Source organism: Anoplopoma fimbria, chromosome 6, assembly GCF_027596085.1.
Source record: "Anoplopoma fimbria isolate UVic2021 breed Golden Eagle Sablefish chromosome 6, Afim_UVic_2022, whole genome shotgun sequence".
Taxonomy (NCBI): domain Eukaryota; kingdom Metazoa; phylum Chordata; class Actinopteri; order Perciformes; family Anoplopomatidae; genus Anoplopoma; species Anoplopoma fimbria.
This window is the reverse complement of record NC_072454.1, coordinates 17,715,198-17,740,206: the sequence shown is the minus strand read 5'-3', so window position 1 is coordinate 17,740,206 and position 25,009 is coordinate 17,715,198. Positions and strand designations below refer to the sequence as shown.

At 42.8% G+C, this 25,009-nt stretch overlaps 2 protein-coding genes across 5 annotated transcripts in view; one reads left to right on the top strand and one right to left on the bottom strand.

Annotated features, from left to right (window-relative positions):
* macrod2 (mono-ADP ribosylhydrolase 2) overlaps positions 1–25,009 on the top strand; it is a 389,097-nt gene that overhangs the window by 56,491 nt on the left and 307,597 nt on the right. The window lies entirely within an intron of this gene.
* On the bottom strand, positions 11,008–15,836 carry flrt3 (fibronectin leucine rich transmembrane 3). Its single transcript, XM_054599879.1, has 2 exons — positions 15,175–15,836; positions 11,008–14,182 (listed from the first exon to the last, which is right to left on the bottom strand). The coding sequence occupies exon 2, from the start codon at positions 14,138–14,140 to the stop codon at positions 12,188–12,190; it is 1,953 nt and encodes a 650-aa protein (XP_054455854.1). The 5' UTR covers positions 14,141–14,182; positions 15,175–15,836; the 3' UTR covers positions 11,008–12,187.

The window sequence follows — 25,009 nt, the reverse complement described above, 5'->3', positions numbered from 1 at the left end:
TGTCATCCTCTCACCCCAGCTGAGTGTGTGCTCAGATGTGTGTTGTCACACAAACACGCCCACACAAAACACAAACACGCATCCCTCGGTAGGCTGTGCTTAATCTCTTTCCTTTAAAGGCAGAGTCATGCGGGGAGGCTGTGCATGGTTGTAAAGCTAAACTGCCCCCACTGTTATACACAAATTTACTTCTATCAATTGTTGTTGGTTTCCTTTCTTTCTTAGTGTGCAGAGTTTACAGTCCAGTGCAGGGACTGTAAACACACTCCGCTAAAGATGGTTTCCTTAAGAAACACTACTCTGTATGATTTTGATTTGAAAAGATAGAGGGAGTGTGTTAATGATGTTCAACATGACAAACAAAGTGGCAAGTGTTAATGACCAGCTTGCCTGGTAGCTGCAGCATTCTGTCATTATAACCATTAGTGGACAAATGTGTAGCTGTTAGAAATATCAAGTTAACTGATAATGCAATGTCCTAATAACAAAATTGGTAACCTTTTCAAAACCTCTTTGAAAAGCCTGGTATAATTAATTTACTTTCTGCTTATTGGCTGACTGAGTTGCATGTTGTTAAGGTTCTTTTTTTTAAAAATGCAATTGTATTATGTGGCTGTTTCTATGCCAATGAGACAAACTCGTCTTAATTAATTCTATGTGAACCACCAATATAGGCCTGGAGTTTAATTTTTAAGAAATAATCACAATTTAATTTTCAATTACAATTGGACAAATCACAATCAGTTTTCCTCACTTTACATATTTTTGTGCGGTTGATGGTCTGTCATTGTGTTTGCCTTCGTTTCCGTCACTGACAATTATTTGTTTTAATTTTCTGGTCTTCTTTCTATCGATCTTTTGCTCTGTTCTTCCCTAACTTAAAGTACCGCCATGATCGTGTGCTGGTAGTATAAAAGAAGCTCTCTGAATGTATAGTAAACTCAATCACGCACTTGAGCCTCAACAAAAGAGGCCTTGACTACAGACATTCCTCTGTGTCTCTCATTTCACAACAGCTAAGTGAGAAACCTTTGCTTCTTTTCAACAGCCTGTGCGATCTGCTATAAAACCGGCTAATTGCTGTCTCTTAAATGACAGGCAACCAATGAGGCCCATTGTCTTGGTTGAGTATCCAGTCAATACTTCAGCCATTTGTTCTGCAGATTGGCAGTCTCTAGCAATGTTGCCTCGTGCCCTATAATATTGATGTATTTTTCTTTTTTGTTATAATGACTGGCCTTATTGCACATGACCCGTGTATATTTCAATCTACGCCTGAAAGACAGACGGACTGCAGCCTTGGGGGCTGGAGGGACAGATGTTATACATTTGAGTACCCAATGTGCTGAAAAGAAAAAGCGCAATGGCATTGATTCACTCTATTTTAATAATGCTGCTGATGGGCAGAGAATCCACAGGAAAATAATGCATATTATTGTCCATAGTTCCTTATAGTCCATAGTCTTGGGCTGCATGTTGACCTCACGCTGTGAGTTTCTCTGACTAGTGTGATAATTTGCAATTTATCATTTCTTCATGCTGAGATATTTGTCACCAAGACAAATCATTCTGCATTTATTGCATTTATCGATTAAAGCGATTCTCATTTTAACTCTGAAATACAATTCCTACTTTTGGACATGGTCACACTGTTCACCTTCACAGTGTTTAGTATTCTGGCTGGACATGATTAAGAATGGACGAGCCGGCCCACATTGAGTTTCACCGCCAACGTGTGCAGTCACCCAACGCATGGTCCACACACAGGGCACGAAACAATGGCCGGCAAATTAAAGGTTTCAATTAATCACCCTCAAGGAAGATTTACGTTTCTCAAGGATTTCCTTAGTTGATCTAAATGCATGGCCAACTTTATATTCAAATCACACTTTGTCTGAAATGTGAGCTCAAATGGTCATTGAAATGACAAATTTCACAAAGCAAAGAAACCCATGGTGATAATACATCTTCTACGCTCTGTCAAATGCACATTAAAGCCGCTAAAATTAACTGCACCCCAGGAAAAGACCAGGAGTCAGAGAAATGAGAACGCAATCTAAGCAAACCGCCAACCAGTACATTTTTACCCTGTGATAGAAGAGGCTCAAACATAAGTAAATGTTTGGTTCTATTGTACTCATTAAAAATTCATAACATTTACCAGAGTCAACTGAGGCCGTGTGTTGTTACGTTTTTGGCCACTCGCGTCGTATCTGTGGTGACAGACGGTAGCTTTGTGTGGTTAGGGAGTTGACGGGTGACCCCAGAAGGAGCACCTGTCCAAGAGCGGACCTCCTGCTCACTGTGTTATGCCTTTTGGTGGGTTTGGCATTAACCCCACTGTCGCGTTCCTCTCTCCTCACTGCCCTCTCACCCCTGCCCTAAGACATACATAACCTGCCAGATCCACTCTGTCATCACAGGATTAATTAAAAGGCTACACGGCAAAGGCACTGGTTCCCCTTGGGGCTGTGGTATATGCATGAACGACATGCACACGTGTGAGCTCCCGCACCCGACACAGTCACGTCTGACAAAGTGCCAGGTTGTTGTGTTTAGTCACCTCAGGGGACATATAACCAAATGATCACCTCTAGTGATGGATGGACAGTTTCTCACCTCTGCAGCCCCCTTTTTTTTTTTTTTTTTTTTTTTTTTTTGAACGTGCTGTACAATATTTCTCTGGCCATATTTGTAATGTGGGACAATTATTTAGGCCTGACTTAGTGAATTTGCCCAAAACCATGACCATCTGGCTCACGCTGATGATTTGCATTTGCATACTTTTTCTTTTGCAGTGACAAATATGTCGTCAGAAGTTCCAAATGATCTAATGTCATTGTTGTTTGATTCATGCCTCTCTCACAAGGCACGCTATTCATTTGAAGGGATTCATATAAATGGAGAAGAAAAGGGGGTTACTTATTTATCCCTGCCCCCAGTGATGCTCTGGCAAAGAGACAATAGAGGTGAGGGATGCTAAATGAATTCTGTTGTCCTGTGTGCTATCCCTGGCTATCAACATGATTTGATTAGTGACCTGGTAACCATGAATGTGCGGGACCTCTTCATTCAAGTCCATTGGGGATCCTGGGGCGAGAGTCCATGTTACAGGGCTCGGCCCCCTTCCATTGCGACCCTGCCCTTGTGTCACGCATGCACACAACCAGGCGACTGGGTGATTGATGACCAAGCTCGTGGTGCCATTGACAACTTCTGGTGACTCTACACAAAAGCCATCACCCTTGTCACATTAGCACCAATCTGGTAACATTTGGCCGTATGCTGCTGGCCCGAAACAACAGGAATATGTGGTAGACAGATGTATGTATACAGAGTATGTCTGCCTCAAGCTCAGCATTGTCCCTTGTGAAAAAAAATGAAAAAACCCCCTCATTATTTCAGTTTTTCTTGTATTTTTCTTCGCCGCGCTAGGCTGTTGCTTGGCCCCTGCACCACACACAGTAGAATCTCACTATATTACCATCATCGGCTCAGCATGCATTTCCTGGCATCTCCTGATTTCATTAGCGCACTACTTCCATCAAAGTATGTCTTCTCCGTCAGTTGTGTCTCTAGCTAATAATAATCCAGCATAATTAGATAATGAAGAATGGGCCTGCCAGCATTCCCAGCAGTGTTTTCTGAAAATGGAAACTTCCCTCTTCTGCCTAAGTTTTTGTTTAAATGAAATGTCTGCATATTAAAATAGATGAATAATTAGTAGCCTTGAAGCTCCTGGTTGTATTAAATTTCCATCCGACTCCTGAAGAGCTTTAATTTGTGAGGTGCGCACAATCTCTGGTTTATTAGATGGTAAAGGGAACAATCTTACAAGTGGGGGGGAAAAAGTGGATATCATTTATTGAGTGTGATTATTTTGCCCCGATGATACAGATGCCAAACTTAGATCAGGTACATGCACATGTCTATTTTCCGAACTTCCGCGTTGCGTTCACATTTACCTGACCTACAGGAAGAGTGAGGCGTGAATTAATAAGCCCCATCGCTGTCTTCCTCGTCTACAGTATCCTGCTCTCACCATAGCTATCACCTTTAATAAGAATTGTTGTTAATGACATCTGTGGCTGGGGTGTAACCTTTAGCACTCCAACCTACTTGCTGAATGTCTCACTCTCACAACACTGAGAACGTTGGGACATTTTTATTTTACATCTCATCCTTGATATAAACGCATTCAAGTAAAATCCACAAGAAGTGCAGGAATAAGTGCTAGAATCTGACAGCGCTGCATACGGCCGACGCATACAGCCGTCTGCTGTCTGTCTGTAAAGAGAATGTAATTATAAACATAACCAAGACAACCAAGCTCTGGTTGCCAAAGGATCATGTGCTGCTGCAAAGTTTCGTGCACAATAATTGTGTATATTTCAGTACTGTATGATTCCCCTTATATTGCTCATCACCCTGAAGCTACATCTCCACAAACCATTTTGACAGCTTGTTTGTTAGGAGGTGAAAACACGTTTAAATATATTGAACACACTCGTTGAAATAACTTGAGAAAGAAGGAAACTATTAGATCTGTATTTCTATTTTATTTCATGGGCGTTTATATGGGCTTATAATTAAATATTGAATTTCCATGTTTGCATGGCTTCATTGAAGACTTATTTAACATAAAGTTTATGCCATGGATAAATTTAGGGCAGCAACTATTGATTATTGTGATTATTAAAAACTTCCCAGCAACCAAGGCAACATCCTCAAACTGCTTATTTTTGTTTGAGCAACTGTCCAAAACAAGATTTGATAGAAAAGAATGAAAAGCAACAGCAGAGAATATTTGACTTTTTTCATTGATAAATGACTTAAATTATCAATCCTTTCTCAAAAATGTTGACTTCCCATTACAGTACTAGATTAGTCGTGTTCAGTATATTGTTCGCAACAAAGGGATTACCAAGCATCCCAAGAAATAAGTGGAAAGTTAGATATAGTCGAGTTGCCAGATGTTAGTTTAAGCTGCGTGAGTGTCATAGTGTCTATAAACACGCACATCACCATGTTAACTTGAGCAGGTTTTAAGCAGTGGCAAGCTTGGGATTACAGTGGCTTAGATCCTTTGACCTCTCCCTCCCACCAGGCCAGTGTAGCCCTCGATTGAAATAGATTGAGCAGACTTTTATTCAAAAACAAAAGACATTTCTCCTCATCCTTCTTCTTCCTTCACCCACCCATCCCTCCCCCCCTGCCCTTTCCTTCCTTTTTGATTCCCAAATTCCTTTAAATGAAAAATGAGTCTCTCTCTCTCTCTTTCTTGGTATTTTTTCCTCAACAGACGGTCCCATTTTGCCACCCCCTCTATGGGGAGGAAATGAGTTGTGGGAGCAGATTCCTCTCACACAGAGATCTCAGTAATCGTGTGGCTGCGTGTCACCAGCACACCACAGTGACAGCAGCTTTTAATTAATCCCACATCCCACCACCCTGCCCATTGGTGGCTTCTCCCTCAAACTTTTTCCTCTTAACTTTTTTTCTTTTCACTGCATGTGTTTGGATGGTGCGGTGGGAGGGGGGGGGGGTATTTCTCTGACTGCAGTCTCTCAAACCGCTGCAGCGTTGTGTGCATAACTTGTATAGTAACAGGAGGACACTGCTGTCACTTTTCCACACAACTGAAAGCGGGAGACAGCCCACTAACTGCGTTCACGTGTTTAAACGCTGCCATGTCAGCTCCACCAACTCTCTCTCAAAGAGTTGCTGGAGCTGACTGGAACTGTGCGAGTACACTAATTCCACATGAAATGTTAATAACCCTTTTGTGGTGTTTTGGCCTACGCCGGGTCAGGAGATGTTACCCCTTTTGCTGCACTGCAGTGATCTCATGTCAAGGTGCTTGAGGACAGCGAAATAATGACGCCTTGAAGTGTCTGCGTTCTCCTTCTGGTGCCCTGATGAATGATGACAGGTTGTATTTACGATCCTAAAAGATGCTGACACTGCCTAATTCTGCACCTCTTGGAGAAGTACCAAAACAATGCCACCCTTGAGCTGTGTGTTCGCCACGGGCGGAGCTGTGGAGGAGCTCCTGTGTGAGTGAACGCGGGCGCATGACGAACTTCTCTGGAGAGATGGACCGAGCTCTGGCCTACGTCAGACCTGCTGAGGTAGAGTTCTGCCCTGCTTGGTCTTCATCTTTAAACCATCTCGGGAGAAGAAAGTCAGGCGTATGAGCAGGAGAATCGGAGCCTCAGAGTCTAATTGATATCATTTATATTGACCTTCTTGTTCCATCAATGTCATTACTGATTAGCTGTCTTTGCGAGGGTGCTGCATTTTCGGTGTTTCCCCCCCCAGAAAGTGAACAAGACCGCTGCAGACAAACGCTGCAGATACAAACCTCGGCCTGCAGTTCCGTACGACTTGGCTGTAGCAAGCATTGGGTTAGCAAAGTGGACCAAACTTGCATGCGATTAGGCTGTCAACATCTGAAAATAATGAGCTGCAGACCGATGCACATTGGCATGCAAATATAGTACTGACATTTAAAGCTGGCTTAACATAAATGAGATAAGAGAATGGATCGAAGAGGAGCCTTGGCCTCCCTGCTGCAGATCTACTGGGGGTAATGGACAAGTCGGACCCCTCAGAACCTTTAGGAATTAAATAATTATTCCCCTGCATCAGACTTCATGGACAAATGGGACTGAGGGTCGATTAAGTTCTAAGGGGGACGTGGTGTTGATCTCATAAAGGGCATCAGGAGATGTATGGCCTCTTACAAGATCATTTAAACCACTTAATGGAGGACAGGAATTAATGGCTGCCATAGAGCAGAGTCAATTATATGGATATTTTCATAACGTATTGTGTATAATTCATAGTGTAATGACACAGACACCAATCAGCCCCTCTGCTTTTGTTTTGTTATAGCCTGTTTTAAATGAGACTATTGACTCTGTATTTTGGGCTACAGAATAAGTGGCTGTCTTCATACAGCGATATAGATGTGTTGTCACTGTCTGCCATGGTGGGGGGGGCGCAGTCTCGATGGCTGCGGCTCCTGTTAATTTGTATTAATGTCAGATAATTTAGAGTTGCGATGGATGTATGGCCACGCCTTGTGCTCTCAGGCAAAAAATTGGATTCATTAAGAAGACGGAGGAGCCGGTGAGGTTTTTTGGCCCCGTGGTTTCAGGTCACTGAGTAATGTGAGGAGATGGAGAGGGTCTTGGCCCGGAGGATGAGGGGGGAGAGCCAGTCAGAGACAGAGTGGTGGGGACAACACCCCCACACTGGAGCACATCACTCACACTGAAACGTCTCTCCCCGGACTCGGTGCTTTTAGCTGCCCCTCTCTTTTACAGCCGGAACAGACTGCGCTTGTGACTGAAAGCAACGAAGTCACAAGGCAGTCTTGGGACAACTGTGAAAAAAAGGGGGGGGGCTGGAATGCTGGTTATTCTTCTTGTGTGTATATGTATTTGTGTTAATTAGATGTGTGAACAATGTGCACAGGGCAAGTAGTCCTAACCACTATAACATTCATGATTACAGATAGACAGAGCACACTCAGTCAAGCAGACATTTGCAGGGGTTAGCATGAGCCTCTCATTGTCAAATGTAATCACGAATGAGTGATGAAGATGGCTTCAATATCCAAAAACACTCTGTCGCCTCAGGCTGTCAGCTCCCACCTCCTTTTGTTCATTACAAAATGTCCACAATCAGTTGGAAGTCTTTTGAGATTTCTTTGAGACTACCTCTCCAATCTGCCATACCAATCATGGACTCTGATTAGCATGCACCTCTGTGAACACACCTCGACATTCAAAGCATGTTTGCATTCATAACGGCACATTTGAATGAGAAATGGGATTTGATTCAGAAGTATGTGAACGAACCATAAGCACTGTGGCAGAGGATATATGTAAAGAGCGAATGCTTCACATCGGAGCATCAGCAGTCACATATTTTTTTCATCATTTATACACACGAACACACACACAGTATAAGCAAATTTAACTCATTGGCAAGAGTGCAGACTTTGTGGGAGGCCCCGAGCCTTGGTTTGGCTTCTGACCTCAGCACCACTCTGCTCAGCATTTAGAGGCCATTAAATCATAGCTCTGTTTGATGTGCAAGCTGTGTGCAACAGGATTTGAGGGAGAGGGAACAGCAAGCACCCCTTTTATTTTTGTTTTGAGTGTGCAGTTGTTTTTGGCATTTTAGACTATGTGTTGAAGAAGCAGTTTGTTTTCTGTTTTTTGTTCTCATTCAGGGTTCTCATTCTGTGGTAAACTCTTTTTAGAACAAAACGAGTCTACTTTTTCTCCAAATTATGACCATTAAGTAATATTACACAATAATATTGAACTTTAAGCACTCCACAACACATTGCTGGTGATTTGTTTTTCCTTTGTGTCAAATCCGAACAGGCTCTCTAATTTTGTACAGTTTTTTTTAAGGCGCAATTGCTGAGCATGCCTAATCATGTTGATACACCAAATCAAAAGAGCTCAAATTGGTCCTCTTTGTATCAACTCATTGGCTTAACCTTATGCTGTGAGCTTTTGTATGGTTCTGAGGACAATTAAGCCATTACCTAAACAGCTGAGTTTTTCTTCGTAGTGTTTTTGCCCATCATTTCTGGCGTCCCTGTTTAGAATGGCCTGTAATGAATGCCAGGTGGTTTCTCCTGAGCTAAGCATCCTTTTTGCTCGACAGGTTGCCTATCAGAGTCCCTGATGACTGGCTATGTTTTGCGGGCACTGATATGCATCCATTTTTCATCTCTTGTGCTCCTTGAACTGAGTGTGACCTTAACTCACTGACCTCTAATCAGTTATATGGTCAAAAGGCCTGTTCTTTTTTTTGATCATGCTAATGGTGTTGACAGAGAAGAACCATGCTCGGCTATTGGAAACGTTGAGGTCATCCAGGGGCTCTTTGATATATGCATCTATAGGAATGCAAATGTGACTGGCTGACTGACCAGTACATTACAATAGGCTGGGGGCAGACAGTGCAGCTGCCACCATTAGTTTTAATCTCTGGGTTACAAAAAGACAAACATAATTAGGTTCTGAGTGTGTCACACAGGAGACAAATGCATGTGACATCTTGTGTTGTTTAAAGACTTGTCTGACCTCAGTGGGAACATGAGAGTGATTAAAGAATTGTTTAAAGGGACAGATGGGTCAAGGGTCATTAGTGATAAGTGAGGTCACACGGGGTCGTCAGCAGTCTGGTTCATCAATTTTGCCTAATACTTTGGTCAGCCAAACTGCACAAAGCTGCTCTGGTTAATGTATTATTTTTAGTGAAAGTCTCAACAATAGCATTCTTCTTTCACCATTAGGCTAAACTGTCATTTATCACACAGGTGAGTGAAAATGTGAGAGCGGTTTGCTCATTGTCCGAGCCTTAAAGGGGTCTGCGTACTTCAGTCACTACAAAACCATGTGAGTAATTAACTATATCCCAGAAGCTCATCAATAACATAAACAAATGCAGTTTTAGCTGAAGAACTTGCAGTGACCTCATCGGTACAATATGTTTGTAGTCTTTCTGGCTCAAAAATAACACTTTAAACGCTTAAAGAGGTTCTCTCATTCAGCAAGAAGCTGATGCTGTGAAGGTCGTTCATAGCAGTGATAAAACCATACATCTTTTTGTTTAGTAATTTACTTAAAAACCGATCATAGTACATTGTGTTTATTTAATGTGTCTATAGAATACCACCAATAAAAGTGTGATAAATGTTACCTCTGAAGAAGATGAAACTTTCACTTCAGACTAATAAAAGAAAAATTGCCAGCATTCCAAGGTTTTATCATTAAGTTTTCTTTTTACTTTACTCAGATACAATAGGACTAAGGCTGAATTTTCCAAGAACAGAAAAACTATTGACAGCGTTCATATGGAAACAATTACTATTCAGTATTCTAAAAGTAGACTGTCTGTTTACTTTAATTCCAAGTTAATGCGATATATATTTAGTGTAAAGGGCAGGCTTGGTGTATACTTAAGGTTTGGATAGCCTGTGCAGCTTTTAGCGGCTCCTCTTACTGTAATTAAAGTTTTCCCTGTGTTAAGAGCTTGTGGGTGTGTGAATGTGGGTATGCGATATATTTTGTGATACATACTGAATACTTATGCTTTTGTGTGGGAGTGTCAGTGCTAGAGTCTAGTGAGTATAATCTGAAATGCATTAACTTCATGCTTGCTTTCACAAGATGGTCTGTTGGATGCATTTGTAAAATGGGCTAATAAGCTATTTTACTGCTTTTGCATGTGTACCTTTTCATAGGCCCTTGCCGGGGTGAACTGCAACCATGTCATTAAGTGTTCTGCCGGGAGCCCGGAGCAGTGTATATATACTTTGTCCTCTGCAGGGACGGGCATCCCCATCAGGGTCTGCATGTACCACCCTCCATATGGTGCCTCGTCATTAGTTTTCCGTTGCCCCGGTGCCTGGGAGGTTCATCAAACCCTAGAGTCCAATCTCTCCACAGCCTATTTCTACTCTACTGTGACATTTCTCTCTCTGGCCAATCGGATAAGTCACACATGGCTTCACCACATGAAAGAACAACAGCAGCCTCAAGCAGATGTTGCTCTGCAGACTGCCCGTGGAGTGGAAAACTGGGTTTCAAGAACAGTATTTCCGTTATTGTTAACGGGTTCACAATGTCTTGGAAGGAGAGATGTGGTTTGAAGGCTATGAACTGAAGACCTCACAGTTCAGATTATTGAGAAAGATAAAAATAAAGTGAGATTTTTTAGATTGTGCACCTAGACAGTATTTTGAGACATGAATGAATAAAACATGTCTCCTGTAGCCTTCTTTCTTACTCCAGGGCAGTTCACATTAATACAAAGACATAATTCTCTTGAGTAGAAAAAAATAAATTGAGCAATCACAGCAAAGCATGATGGGATAATAGTGATTTAACAGGACAGTTAAAAAAAAACAACAAAGTAGTATTTTGATTGGGGTTTGTTGTACTCAAGGTAAGGAAGAGCAAAGGTGTTTTTGTCCACTTTTATTCTGTAATATGACCAATATTTTCTCATATTCAAGTGTGTATGAAAAAAAGTCACTGGTTTCTTAAAAAGCTAAATACAATAAGCATTGGATCAAGGCACATACAAGACTGGCCAAAGGGCATACAATGCACTTTGGTTTTCAATTGTTAAGAACAGTTAACTTCAAATTGTGGAAACATAACAATGTGTTCATTTGGAAAATAATACAAAATAATACTCATAACAAGGAGCTGCTGACACTGTGGTAATTCTAATGAAAGCTATCGTGTTTTGTCTTTTCGGCCTGGTGACTAGAATGACGTATGGTACATGGTACTAAAGAATGCCGCCATTGTCGTTTGGCCGTTGTTGACTTGTACAAATAGAGATAGTGGGGGGTCCTCTGTGTCAGCCTGTCCAGTCTACTTGTTCTGAGGAGCAGAGAGCTCCTTAAGGTCGGTGTGCTTTATCTGCCCTGTGCTGTGGTCTACAATCCTATCAGAAACACTGGAACCCTGCTTGGGTTGCTTTGCTGTGTTTCCTCTTCTTGCAAAAATAGAAAGAAAAATCACACATAACAAAGCAGAGAAATAAAGCATGGCACCTCATCTTTAGTTACTCGTACTCCAACCAGGTTAATACTAGAGTAAGACTCTTGGTCCGCATTATGTCGAGACAACTACTGACTGCTCATTCTTTTTGAGGGCCACATGCCTGCTTTGCGAATTAGTCGATCAGCTGTGCCTTGGTTTACGTCATGTCATTTTTTTGCCTTTTTGTTTTTCAGACAGCCACAAAGTTAAAAGAATGACCTGTGCTTATACTACAAGGTTTTCTAAGGTCTGATTGTTCAACACAGCAATGAAAACCCACTTTCACAGTTGACAAGTCATCATATCTCAGTAGAACACAGAGTTTCTTTTAGTTGGTCGATAACCTTAAGCAAAGGAAATACAGTACAAATTACTACAAATTCCTAAAATATAGAATTGCAGTTAGTTACAATACCCACTGATGGTTCAGTGATGGCCTGCAACTGGAACGTTCTTCGTCCTCGTAAAATGTCCTTAAATATAAATTATATGGCAAATGTACAGAACATTGCTTCCTTAGTCTTATAGATCCAGTGTTTTGTAAAAGTCTTGCCACTCTGTTTATGTCACACACTCATCACGAATGGCCATGCGCAACATCATGAATGGGAATGGTCTGAATCTGGTATTCCACTGTCTCTGTAGCTCCTGTTGCTGATACTGTTCTCGTTTTGTGGGCTTTTGTATAAAGTCAGGCCATTGGGTGGGAAAATTGTGTGTATCACAAATTCCTCCTTGGACACGGGCAGGTGATTTATAGGTATCATTTGAAAAGAAGTCTCTCGTATTTCGAGGATGGAGGTGTCCTTCTTTGTGCCAGCCTCAGCATAGTCATCCTTTCTCCGACGGCCTTTGTTGTAGGTGCAGTTTCTGGAAAAAAGTGAACCGTTCCTGTGGACATACCAACACACCAGTGCCAACATGATTATTGCCAAAAGAGCCACAGCCCCTCCAATAATAGCAGCCAAAGGCAGACTGGAATTCTTGTAAGGCTCTTTCTCCTGCTCTCTGTTTAAAGTTGTAGTCGGGTTGTATGATTTGTGAGAACCAGTCTCTGTCTCGATGCAAACAGGGGTCTCATCTGACAGGTAAATGTTGCTGGTCTCCATGGGAACCATGCATATCCTATAGGAAGACTCTGGCTCCAGTGCCGTGAGCAGGTACTCCTTCCTCTCCCCCTGCACAATGGTCTCAGTGATGGAGCCAAAGGCAGGGCTGTGTCCCAGCTTCAGCCAGCTGAGCCGCAGGGCAGTCATGGGCTGTGAAACCCTCCATGATATGTGTATTGCATCTGCACTACTTGACTTCACACTGATGGTGATGATCTTTCTGCCCGAAGAGGTGGTAGTGCTGTGGTAATTCTTACCAATGTCAGGCCCTTTTACTACAGGCCTTTTAGTCACAAACGAGGGCCACTGGGGCTGTGTGGGGCGTAAAGGGTTGGAGACTGTGCTTGTCTCGTACGTGGAGATGAGTTCTGAATCCGAGCAGTCAAACATGTCTGTAGTAAGGTCTTTAATTGCCATGCCTTTGACCTTATCAGGACCCTGGCACATGAAGCCACGTACATTCACCTTAGACGGCAACGACCGCAGCCAGTCACGCACCCATTTCATCCCGCACGTGCATTGCCATGGGTTGTTGCGTAGCAGGAGCTGTGTGAGGTTGTCCAGATCTTCAAACACACCCTGTGGGAGGCTGCTCAGATTGTTGCCAGACAGGTCCAGGCGATACAGCTGCCTAAGGAAGGCAAAAGCCCCAGGCGGGACCCGATTAATGTGATTATCTTGTAGCTGCAGCTTCTCCAAACTGTTGCCTGGCAAGTTGGCTGGCGGCGATGTCAAGGAGTTCCTCACTAGCGAGAGCTCAGTCAGGTTGATCAGGTTGATGAGAGCCATCTCTCCAATCCCACGGTTGTTGAGCAGGTTACCATCCAGGATTAGTCGCTTCAGGTTGATGAGATCTTGCAGCGACTGCTCTGAAATGGAGGAGATGCGGTTGTCATCAAAGCGCAGCTCCTCAATGCTCATGGGTAGGCCTGAAGGGATCGTACTCAGGTGGTTTCTGGAGAGAAAAAGCAGTCTGAGGTGGCTGCTGTCCCTAAAGGCCCCCTCCTCTATGCTGACTGCTGATACCGAGTTATCATCCAGGTGAAGTTCCTCAATGTAGGGAATTTGAGCTAAAGAGGAATGGGTAATCATCCGAACGTTGTTCTCCTGAAGGTGGAGCTCTTTCAGCCCGAGAGGAAGGTTAGTGGGGAACTCATCCAGGTTGTTACAGTAAAGGTAGATCTTCTCCACATTTGTCAGCCTGCTGAGCTCTGCAGGAATGCCTGAACTCTTGATGCGATTGTTTTGCAGAAAGAGCACTGTAGCATCCAGTGGCAGACCAGTAGGAATGGAAGTCAGGCCACGGTCATTACAGTAGATGAAGGTCCCATCACAGCGGCAGGCTGAGGGACATGAGGCGGAGGTCACCAGGGGGTTAGCAAGTCCCAACAGCAGCCCAACCCTGATGAGGAAGAGGATAAAGGCCTTGCATTGACGCACCATCTTGAAGCTGTGTTGCCTGGCAGTCTAATCACTCAAGGGCCCCTGGGGAGAAGACACAAGGGTACATTTAATGCACAAGGCCTTTAAAGGGGAGCCAAATTCCTGTTCTCATAATTGCTGGGTTTTTGAAATGCTGCCTGCAGCACTTTCTAGATTAAATAACTGCTGAAAGAATCAGTTTGAAATCCTCCTATTAAATGTATATGAATTGATCATTAGGACTACCAGACAGTAAAAATAAGAGCGAGACAGTTTTTTTTCCCCCTACAATATACTGTTTGCTTCAAAGCTAACTTAACATCATCTGTAGCCTTCAAGGATTAAAAGTTTAAAAAAGTAACCTGCATTAGAAAGAGAACTTCTTTTTAAAAAATGTCCAACTTCTGAGCTTTGTGAATTTAATTGAATTGTGTCTCGGCTCTTTGGCCCTGACTTGTAAAAATATAATAGCATCCCTGAGTTGTTTTACACATGTTCTGTATCTCAAGGCTGCCTTTCATCGCTACAGACAGAGAGTGAACAAAGTAAGGCTTTGTTGATGAACTGTTGTGGAACTGACATACTCTTTAAGTCCTGTTAGATCATTTTCCGCCATCATCCTTTCCGCCATTCGAATTCTGCGGTCTAACTGGGCCTATACAAGGGAGGGAATGAATATCTCTCCTCACAGAAAAGAGGTTTGATAAAAGTCTTTAGCACGTCTAGATCCAAGAGGGTCAGGTTTTCTGAGGTGTCTAGATGAAATTTGTAAGCTTCATTTATCCTTCCACAGAAAATGTGGTAGGTTTCAAAGTATCTAATAAAGATTCAATTTCACAATTCATAAAATTGATATTAACATAAGCAGAATGTGCCAACTGATTGTCTCTCTTTTTTCCCTATTGATGTTTTAGTTCCCTTTTTAATTAGGCTAATACTGATTTATTGGTTTAATTATGCCTTCCTGCCATGACCTCTCTTCTTTCACATCTCATTAAAAATTGTGGTGTGTTCAGTGAAGTGGTAAAAAGCAAAGGCATACGTATTCGTCATACCTGATTTAGACCACGTGGTTAATCCGTTCCAGCCACCAAAAATCCAATCAAGATTTCCTCTTGAAATCGTTCTTATCCTTTCTGAAAGGAAAAAGTTTGTCCGAGGGGGTTTTCCGGTGATGTCCTGACCTGGTCAGTGTTTGCTGAGCTGATCCTTGTTTGGACGATGACCTCCTCTGTGTAGTCAGAGGCTCATGCTTTCAATGCCTTTACCATGGCAGATAAGCCTGTAGAAAAAAGCATCCCCTCTCACTGACAAAACATGCACTCGCAGGTATTGTTAAAAATCCTAATGGGTGTTGAGCTCAACAGCCATAACTGCAAATTAGATTTTTGGGGTGTTGTAGTGTTCCGTGTGTACGACGAAGGCTCCTTTCTGCAATCAAGCCCGGCAGGCATGATGAGTTGACACAAAGCTGGTCTGAGCCATGCCAATCCCCTGTGCCACAGGCTCAATGCTGGGCCTGTTCACTCGTGTACTCCAGGTCTTCAGGTAACCCAGAATCCTCTGCTCCCTTGTCGAGCCTGTATACACATTAATCCAGGGCTTGGGTCCCTTTTCCCGAAGCAGATAGCCAATGTTCTCCTTTCCTTTATGGAGCAAAATGGGGCAAGGTGCTTATCCTTCTGGGCCCAGTCTCCCTCACGCATCTGCAGCTTGACTCATAAATGCCCTCCTCACACCTGTGATGGTATCTGAAAAATAACCAGAGACAAACAGAGTTAGTGCCCACATTCAGTAAGTACAAAAATAATGTTTGGATTATCTCACAAAAAGGCAGTATATCAAAAAAACATTTGTTTTGCATGTTTGTGTTATTCATACCCTGCTTTCTCTTCAATATTTTCCCCATTTAATCTTGTAGAAATTGTAAACTACATCACTCTCTACGCCCCTGTGCACACGCCAGGATTTTAGTACAAAACCTTAAGTGAACTATATGTTGATACTGAGAAAATCTAATTAAGTTTAGGAATGCGTTTGATACTCCAACCTCCCTTACACTGTGAATTGTTATTTAGAAATACCCTTTCTTCCCGCCTATCATTTAGCCTGTTGACCTTTTACAGCCCGTTACTCTAACACACCACATTTCTTTTCTATGGTGATACAAGAAAGAATGCCTATGCATACGAAAGACAGCAGTGATCCAGACCCCAACACAATGGCTGAGGGTTGAGTCCGTGTGCCCTTCTCAGTCCAGTTTACTGCTTGGCTGAGCGTTTGGCGTTTTACAAGAGAACTAGTCCTGTGCGAGTTTAGAAACAAGGCTGCTACGGACAGGAAAAATGGATCCAGTCGGTTCTTAATGAATTTCTTGCATTGTTAAAAAGCACCAATGACAAATGAGGCCGATTGGTATTTTGTATGGAGAAGAGGATGGCTGCTGCATCCATCCCTGTCACTCCCAGATCTCTCTCTCTGTGACCCCGTACCCCCACCCCATCCTCTCTGAATGCTGTTTCTGTGTGTAAAAATAGAATTGCCTTTCCCAAAGAAAATGTTATGTTTCCTCTTACAACACAATAGCTTTGTGCACTTATATGTGACCATTCAAGTGACCTGCTGGCTGCCAGTGTTTGCTGTAAAACATGTGAAGGTAAATTAGGAACAAGGGGCCCAGCCATTTAACAGTTGTAGCCCATGACAAGGAGAAGATTAGGGAACTGAGAGGCTTGAAACTCGATTACAACTCCTGAGATGCTGTCTAATAATAACGCCCCCCCTTCCTTCTGTTCAATCTAAACACGGCCCCCTTGTCCACTATTACATTAGTTGAAGATTAGAGTCTGGGGAAAAAGCACCAGATGTGACCTCCACTAACTTCTGGAATAAAAGAGTCTGATGAGGGGTAAAAAAAAAAAAAAAGATAAAAATCAGTAATAGAGTTTTTAGAAAATGGCGAGATGATGGAGGGATATGTGCTGTCTGTCTGTAGGAATGAACATTTATTGCAGCTCTTAGTCAAGCTATTTCAAGTTGAAATGGCCCTTTTCACCTCATCTTGTAAAGTTCGCTCTGAATAATGTTAAGTATGTAGTCTCGATTTGAATCCTTGAATTCTTAGCATTACAAATTAGAGCATTGCCGTCTCCTCACGAACCCAGCAAGATCTATCTGCATTTGAAATGATCGTCTTTTAGGTTTCCGGTGAGACAGGGTCCTCTGCATATAAAGCCACATATATGATACGGCGCAACATTTCCACTTAGTCTAACTTTCTTTGGCCACTACAACTCTATTACCTGCTGAGATAACAGAATGTCCAGTACAAGGGACAAGTGCATGGTTCTTCTTTTATGACCACTGATGCAAATAGTCATAAAGAACAAAAACATAACGTATCGTAGGCCTCGGTGTGATCTTGAATTGTGGGGGATTTATCAGGCGACTGCTTTGAACTCATCATGCTTGCTTTTTACGAGGAGCATAGTCAGGCCTAGATACTTGACTGTTTTTTTTTTGCTCCCTTTTCTTTTTCCACGCTCATCGGATTTCAGGAGAGTGGCCCCTCTCTATTGTTCGCTGCAAGGCAAGCATGTGGACCTAGTAGCCTCAACAAAAACATTTTATTCAGGCAATTACAAAATGCCTCTACTTCATACACTCCATTTTGCAAACCTTTTCTTTTTCATTTAGTAATAACGTAAACACACAAGTGTACTCAACCGCACACCCACACAAGCTATGTTCATGCTCACACAATAATTTTTAGGGCCATGGAGGCCGGGTTAAACATTTTTAGTGATGGATGTCTTTCTCCATCGCTCTAATAAGCTCCGCCGGCCGACAGGGGATTTCTGTAGCAGTCACAGTGGCTTCTGCTTCATTTAATCTGAACTGGCAAAGTTCAATTGAGCGTCCTGGTAAAATTGTGTGTGTGTACAGCGAGTTACCTTTCAGTGGAGAGCGTGGGAGGCTTGCACAAAGCTGGACACTGATAGCCATTGTGAGCTCAACATGCATAAATGCACTTTAGTCTGCAATAACAGAGCCCAAGACTTTGTGCCCCCTAGTCATACACTGCACAAGAAAGGCTTTGCAAAACCTCAAATAGAAACAATTTCTTGCCTGTCAAAAGCATTGCGGATTATAATGACTTTTAGTAATATACATAAAAAATATGACATAGGCTTCATTTAAGGGGGGGGGAGCTGTAGAAGAAGCATTGGCTGACTGTTTAAATATTCATGAGCCCTGAAATTAATTTTGAACCACAGTAGAACTCTCCATTGGGAAATCAATGTTGTTTGTATCTGCTGTTGATTATTTATTCTAATTCATAATATAGTTTTGAAATATGATTGATGGCACGCAATATTGTTATTGTGGGTTATATTTCAGTTTTTTTTCATATCTTGTCTCGAAAATGTTTTTTTGATTTTCGGCAGTTAGCAAGTTATCACTAGAAAACCATAAATTCCTAATGGTCATATGATCATGAAAATAAATGTACTTATTATGGTTAAGGACAGTCGAAGCTGGCCTGGTACGAAAGCAAAATGTAGTGTTCATTTGTATTTTGTTGTATTTACCTTTTTTTTGTATTTCACGATGTTCTGCTCTTAAACTAGGTGCATTTTTTGACATTTTCCATGTGCCATGTGAAGCCTTGTGTCCTCTATTGATTCCCTTATTAGTAAGTTGTATGTCACAACACCAGGCAGCGGCCTGCTGTGGTACCGACACACAATGGAACATTCATGGTCACATCTGAATTCACAGGGACACAGGATACGTTTCAACCGAAGGGAAAATGGGCCGAAATCTCTTCTGGTTTCACAGATTTGGTATGAGGCCTCCTGGCGCTGCCTTTAGATGGGCTGACCAGATGATATTTTTGCTGGCCCATTAAGAGCATAGAGAGGCCTTGGACAGACGGGGGTCTCTCTTTTGTAACAGCCTGAAAGGAGAGATCTGTAGCAGCTGCAGTGGTTTTTCCCCACATGGGGGTGGTAGGCACTGCAAGATGAAATGTGTGTGTGTCTGGATGTGACAAGCAAACACCACAACATAGAATACTCATGTTAAGCTGCTCAAGGGAGCCCATCTCGGCACAGGCCCGACACCTACCTACAATACAGAGATTTGTTAACCTCCCTACGGGCCAATGTACAGTTTTTCCTGAGAAGCAGCCCTCGCAAAGGTTTTTTTTCCTGCAGCATTTATGCGTTACACATTTACTTTTAGTAACCGATATGAAATGATTTGACTTTTAAAGCTTGGAATAGATGTTCAAAGGAGACTGCCTAGTGGCTAAATAAATGATGAAAAGTACTGAATTAGGCCTCCCTGTAGCACAGTGTCGAATTCGAAAATATGTCTTGATAGTCATGAAAGTCCTGTTATTACTTTTCCTCCCCAACACAGTCATTCATATTTTATGCTTTAACTCTGCTGGCAATCGAAGATTCTGTCTGTAGTGACCTGGTTAGTTGTTAATCTGCTTTGTGAATTCCCTGTGAAAGCAATTGACTGGGGACGTTTGCCCCAGGCAGTCATCAGTGAAGACAATTGGTTCTGTCCTCATGACTGCTATGTTTAACAGGCTATTTATTTATTTTTTGGTCTCTCTAACACACCGGAACAACAAAGAGCCATCATTACATTGCTTGACAATTTGAAGTCAAGTTTGCATCTACAATTTGATTTACTGAAATCAGGCTGCAGCATATGTATAAATTGTTGTTTAAAGCCTGGCTGACCCTTATCGTTGCATGAAGATAAATGGCATCCAGCTTAAATACAGTGCAGTAGAACTGAGGGCGCCCACTTTCTTGCATTAATCCAATGGGATAAATAGCAGGTTTGTATAGAGAGAGAGCAATTTGATTGATTAGCAGCATAGATTGACGTTAGATAGTCAGTCGGCCACATGAGCAGGAGGTGTTATCCGACTTATTAGCAGGCTCCTCCGACAGTCCCATATTTGTTGAGGCACTGCTGATGTAACGTTACAGTATGTGCGTTAAATGAGCCGCTGCTTGTGTGCGAACTGGTGCCTATGCAACTTAAAAAATGCTTTTGTTTTGTGCATTATCAGGGGAGGGGGGGCTTTTTTTTCTCCTTTTTTTTTAATGACTGCGCCCATACATTCTTACAACGTATGATGGTTCGTATTATCTGCAGACAAGCTTGCATTTGGCCACAGTTTAAAAAAATAATATATATATATATATATATGTATTCAATGGACCAGGGGCATGAATAGAGCTGGCCCAGACAGCGACGATGGAGACGCATTTAGCGGAGTTTCTCCAGCTGCCCCTTCATGGAACTCCGCGGGATCCGCACTGCAATTTCGGCTGCACACCGGGGTGTCTCCGACCGGGGCTGCGACGCCGAGGCTGAAATCACACAGACCCCACCACCACCACCACCACCACCTCTAATCCTCAAGTTTGCGTATTCGCCACCGTTTACTTTCCCCACTGGTTGAGGGGGAATCAAAAAGCTGAAATAAAGAAGGGGAAGCTTCTAGACGGCCCTGTTGCTCTCCGGTGCTTCTCTCACACGTTGGGACCAGTGTGTCTACTGAGGCGGACTGCGAATGTGACCGAGAAGCAAATTTAAGCGTGTCGCAACGACAAAATGCGTCTCTACAGTGGAAGGTTGGGGGGAGAAAACACCCCCCCAAAAAACGGAGATGTTGCGTTTGTGGTCTGTTTTAAATTAAAAAAAAAAACAGAAAACCGGACAGGGGTGAAGCAGCAAGTTGCAGGCACGAGAGGGGACTTGAGATGACGAGATGGATGAATAATGCTTTTTAATCTGCCAAGCTGAGCAGAATGACCTGCAGTGCGTTAACTAACAGGGATCAGTTCGGTTGCGATTTATTTTCTGACTATATCTTAAGGCGTTAATACGCCTATAACACAACCCCATCAGAGAAACCATCGATTTATTGCCTTGGAAAGGGGGGGGGGAGAAAAATAGATCAACTAATAAAGATACAAGCAACTCCTGAGGATCCCGCATGACTTTAAATTCCTTTTGCCAGAAAGAAGATCCAAAAAGATGAAAAGGATGCATTCCCAACAGGACTGTACCAGCAAAAAACGCACTTACCTCTATAATCAAACCAAAAAAAAAAAAAAAAAAAGGAAAGTAACAGGTATCCTCTTAAATTGGGGGCTCACAACGGGGGAAAAAATAATCCAATCCAGGCTATGAGGATTTAAAATTCAGATCCCAAAAAGATCTTCTGGCTCACAAGGCTAGAGCTATTTGGAGTTTATCTGTAGCAGCACTGCTATGTTTACTGGTGCCCCTCACACACACATACACACACACACACACACACACACAATCTGTACGCTGTGCAGGGACGAAGGTGCACGGGCAGATCTCAATACAAATGTGGAGTTGTGTTTGCCTCTAGCTTCAATAGAGCACTGATGTCATATGGAGGAGGGGTCTCTCTCTCTTTCTCCCTCTCTCCCTCCCTCCCTCTCTCTCTCTCTCTCTCTCTCTCTCTCTCTCTCTCTCTCTCTCTCTCTCTCTCTCTCTCTGTGCAAAGGAAACATGCAGTGTGTGTTGGATACACTAGGGGGAGTGGAGGAAAGCAGAAGGGCACTCGCATCCTTTTCAGATGTGTGCACTTTAAGAGGAGTGAATAGTCACTGGCTGGAAAGCCATGCTCACTGACAGAGAAAATGTACAGTATGTGTGTCCATGTTAGTGAGAATTAGAGACACACACACACACACACACACACACACACACACACACACACACACACACACACACACACACACACACACACACACACATCCTTTTACTTGTGGTTTGTTTGAAGCTGCATGTGGTTTTGTGAGCTGTAGTTAAATGATAATTTGCATATTTGTTTGAGATGTGTCAGGATAATTCATGATTAGGTTTTGTTTTTTTTGGCACCAGGGGCTTCATTACTGATGTTATGATTTGTCAATTATCTCTGTTGCAGGTGTTCTTTTTTTATCTAGACGGCGTAAATGTCTTCTCAAACGCAATAAAGAGATGTTTCACAATTGTAAACCAAAATGATTTTGTCATTGTGTAAAAAATTCTAATCTACCACACTAATTAGAAACTTTGCCTCTCTATGTGTGAAGAACACACCAGACTTTTTTTTGTTGTGTTGGTTTTTTTTTAAACGTCGACAGGTAATGAATATTTGATGATGTTGTCACAGTGAACCAGAATAATTTATAACAAGAATTTATAATTGTGCTGATTCCTATTATATGTTCCTCTGTGTGTAGCTGCATTTGCGTATGTGTACATGCGGCATGCACATGTGTGTGTCAGTGTTATGGGATGGACATGTGAGTCGTTTACGACATACCTGAACCACACTGACAGTTTACCCTCTTCGGTTTCATGTTTAAATGAGGCCAAACAGTGGGTTTGCTCCCTTCAAGGCCCAAAGCAGCAGTGAGTCACCCTGTTAGTCAAAGGGTTGTACAGCAGAGCTGACCCAGCCAACACTCTCTCCTGCCCTGCGTCATCTCCAGTGTCCCCCCCTCCGGCTACCTGGCAAGGCGGACACCACGGCCCAGTGCATTAAGCTGCAGTGGAGCCGCTCTGTTTATGTTGTTGAATATCAACGTCCTGTCGTACCTTTGGGTCAATGATCACAACTCTGTGCAGCTGTCTAATTAACATGGAGACTCCTCTCTTGCGTGTCATTCACCAAATACTACTTTTTTATTAATGAACTCAAACCTATTATGCTTTTCAGCTGTGTGGAATGCCTGGAGGGTCTGCATTCATTTTCAGTAAACAAGTATATTTCCGACGGAGTTGTTGTTTACTGATTCTGGGGATACTAAAATATCTAGCTGAAATGTATCCGGCTCTCTGTTTGTCAAGAGAGAGCAGCTGCCTTGTTATAATTAATGACAGTTAGACAAGCTAAAGAACAAATGTTGTCAGTGAACAAGCATTAGAGACCCAATAATATTTTACTGACATGTGAATCGGGGGAAAAAGCCTGACTTGGAAACATTCTGCCATGATCCCAGTTCACACAAAGTAATAATTGAACAAAATGACATTCATGGATGTAACTTTCTCACATACAAACAACAGCACAGCTACCGTCCCCATTTAGACTGTTTTAGTACTCTGTTCTCCCATTGTGTGCTCATGAGTTGATGTGGACCTCCACTCCTACCAATAGTTATTGCCTCATTAGGTTGGTGCACACTACACAAGAGTGCAGTCTAAGTGTCTGACCACCGCTGACATCTCATGCCCAGTTATTTGCCAGGAGCGAGCGTGTTCCAACTCCAGCCTCAACACATCGGCACACGGTTAAACCATGATTGCCATCTTAACTGGAGTGCCTAATTGAAAAGACACTTAAGCTTGGAGCATCTGCCAAAACTACTTAGACCTCCAGTGGAGTTTTTTTTCCCCCAGATTTGTTTGCTTTCCAGCTGGAGTGGCTCTCACAGTAGTTGGAAACACAATGGGATTTCTGGACAAATATGACTTGTCTGCCTGTATGCCGTTCATTTGGAGGCAAATCTGTTTCTATTGATCTATCTAACCTGCTAATGTTCCTCAAAGTCTCCACATCGGCTTAATTTTTCTGCTGGCTTGTTAATGAGCTTAACTGTATCATATTAGTCCAGGTGTTGTACGCCAAAGGTGAGAAAAGGTCAGTCTCGGACATCCTGACTTGATCCTTGTCTTCCCTCCAGGGGGGCCGAGCAGAGCAACCTACGCCTGACCTCACCATGCCTTCCTCTCCTAAATCGACTGCAGACACATCTGTCAGCGGCTGCTGATTGACCCTCTCTCAGACGTACAAAGAGCCCCACTGGAGAACGACGGTGTTGGGTTTCTGTTATCTCAAGACCAGGGGAAAATCTGTTGCCCTGTTCATCTTTTGTTTGAGGGGGTTGGGTGCTCTCCTTTCCCAAGGATGAACTCTGGTCTGTCTGGCCAATTTCACTGTGTTTAGACAACACACAGGTTGTTTCCTACTGTGTTGTGTGCATTTGCAAATATAGCCAAATATATCAAGCCACTTGATTTTGCTAAGTGCTGGCTAAAGTGCCTTTTGGCTCTGGTGGCAAGGAAACAACTGTTGAGTGCGCACTAGGTCTTGTTCTATATCAGTCTGTCCTGATCCCAGTGGTTGTCTCTCACGACAGACATTCGGGCGGATAATTGATTTTCTTTTTTACTCTTTCTGTGGTCAATAGATGGGGCTTGCAGTTGGCAAGCTGTGGTGACCTACTTTTTGGACGCAGACCCAGGTCTAAGCCTGGTGTTATGGATATTATTATATTTCCCTCAATTTTCCCTTTATCTGTCACTTTAGCTTAGTGCATGTTCACTGAAAAGCTTGTGTGAAATACAATAGGCCCCAACACTGCTCAGGGGCTCACAGGGGAAAAGTGGAGGCTGATTTCCCCTCATGTCTCCTTCCTTGCTCTGACTGGAATTCATTATTGATATACTTTCCGTGTTCTTAACCAATGCCAAATAAAGGGGAACATTTAAAAGGCTGCTGCCAAAACCCCCGCTTTGTTTTTCATTTACCTTCTGCTTTATTTGCATATTCATCCTCTACAGGCAATCAGCAGAGATCTTTGCTGCGGGCCTTTCATCTACGCTCTGCCATCCTGACAGGCAGCTTTTCAGTATCACAACAGTTTAACTAGAATTTGTGGATGAGAGGTGATGTTGGTTATGCTAGAAAATTCACATTTTTGATTTGCAAAGGGTGTAATGTGTGAGACAGTGATAGAAAGAGGGTTTATGGGGGGGGGGGGAGGTATAATTCAGTGAATGAAGACGGATGTAGGATTTCATTAGTGTGGTTTTGTAGAGATGTAA

Bases quoted from the DNA above. Each gene is read 5' to 3' on its own strand.
- flrt3 (XM_054599879.1), bottom strand. From the start codon at position 14,140: ATGGTGCGTCAATGCAAGGCCTTTATCCTCTTCCTCATCAGGGTTGGG.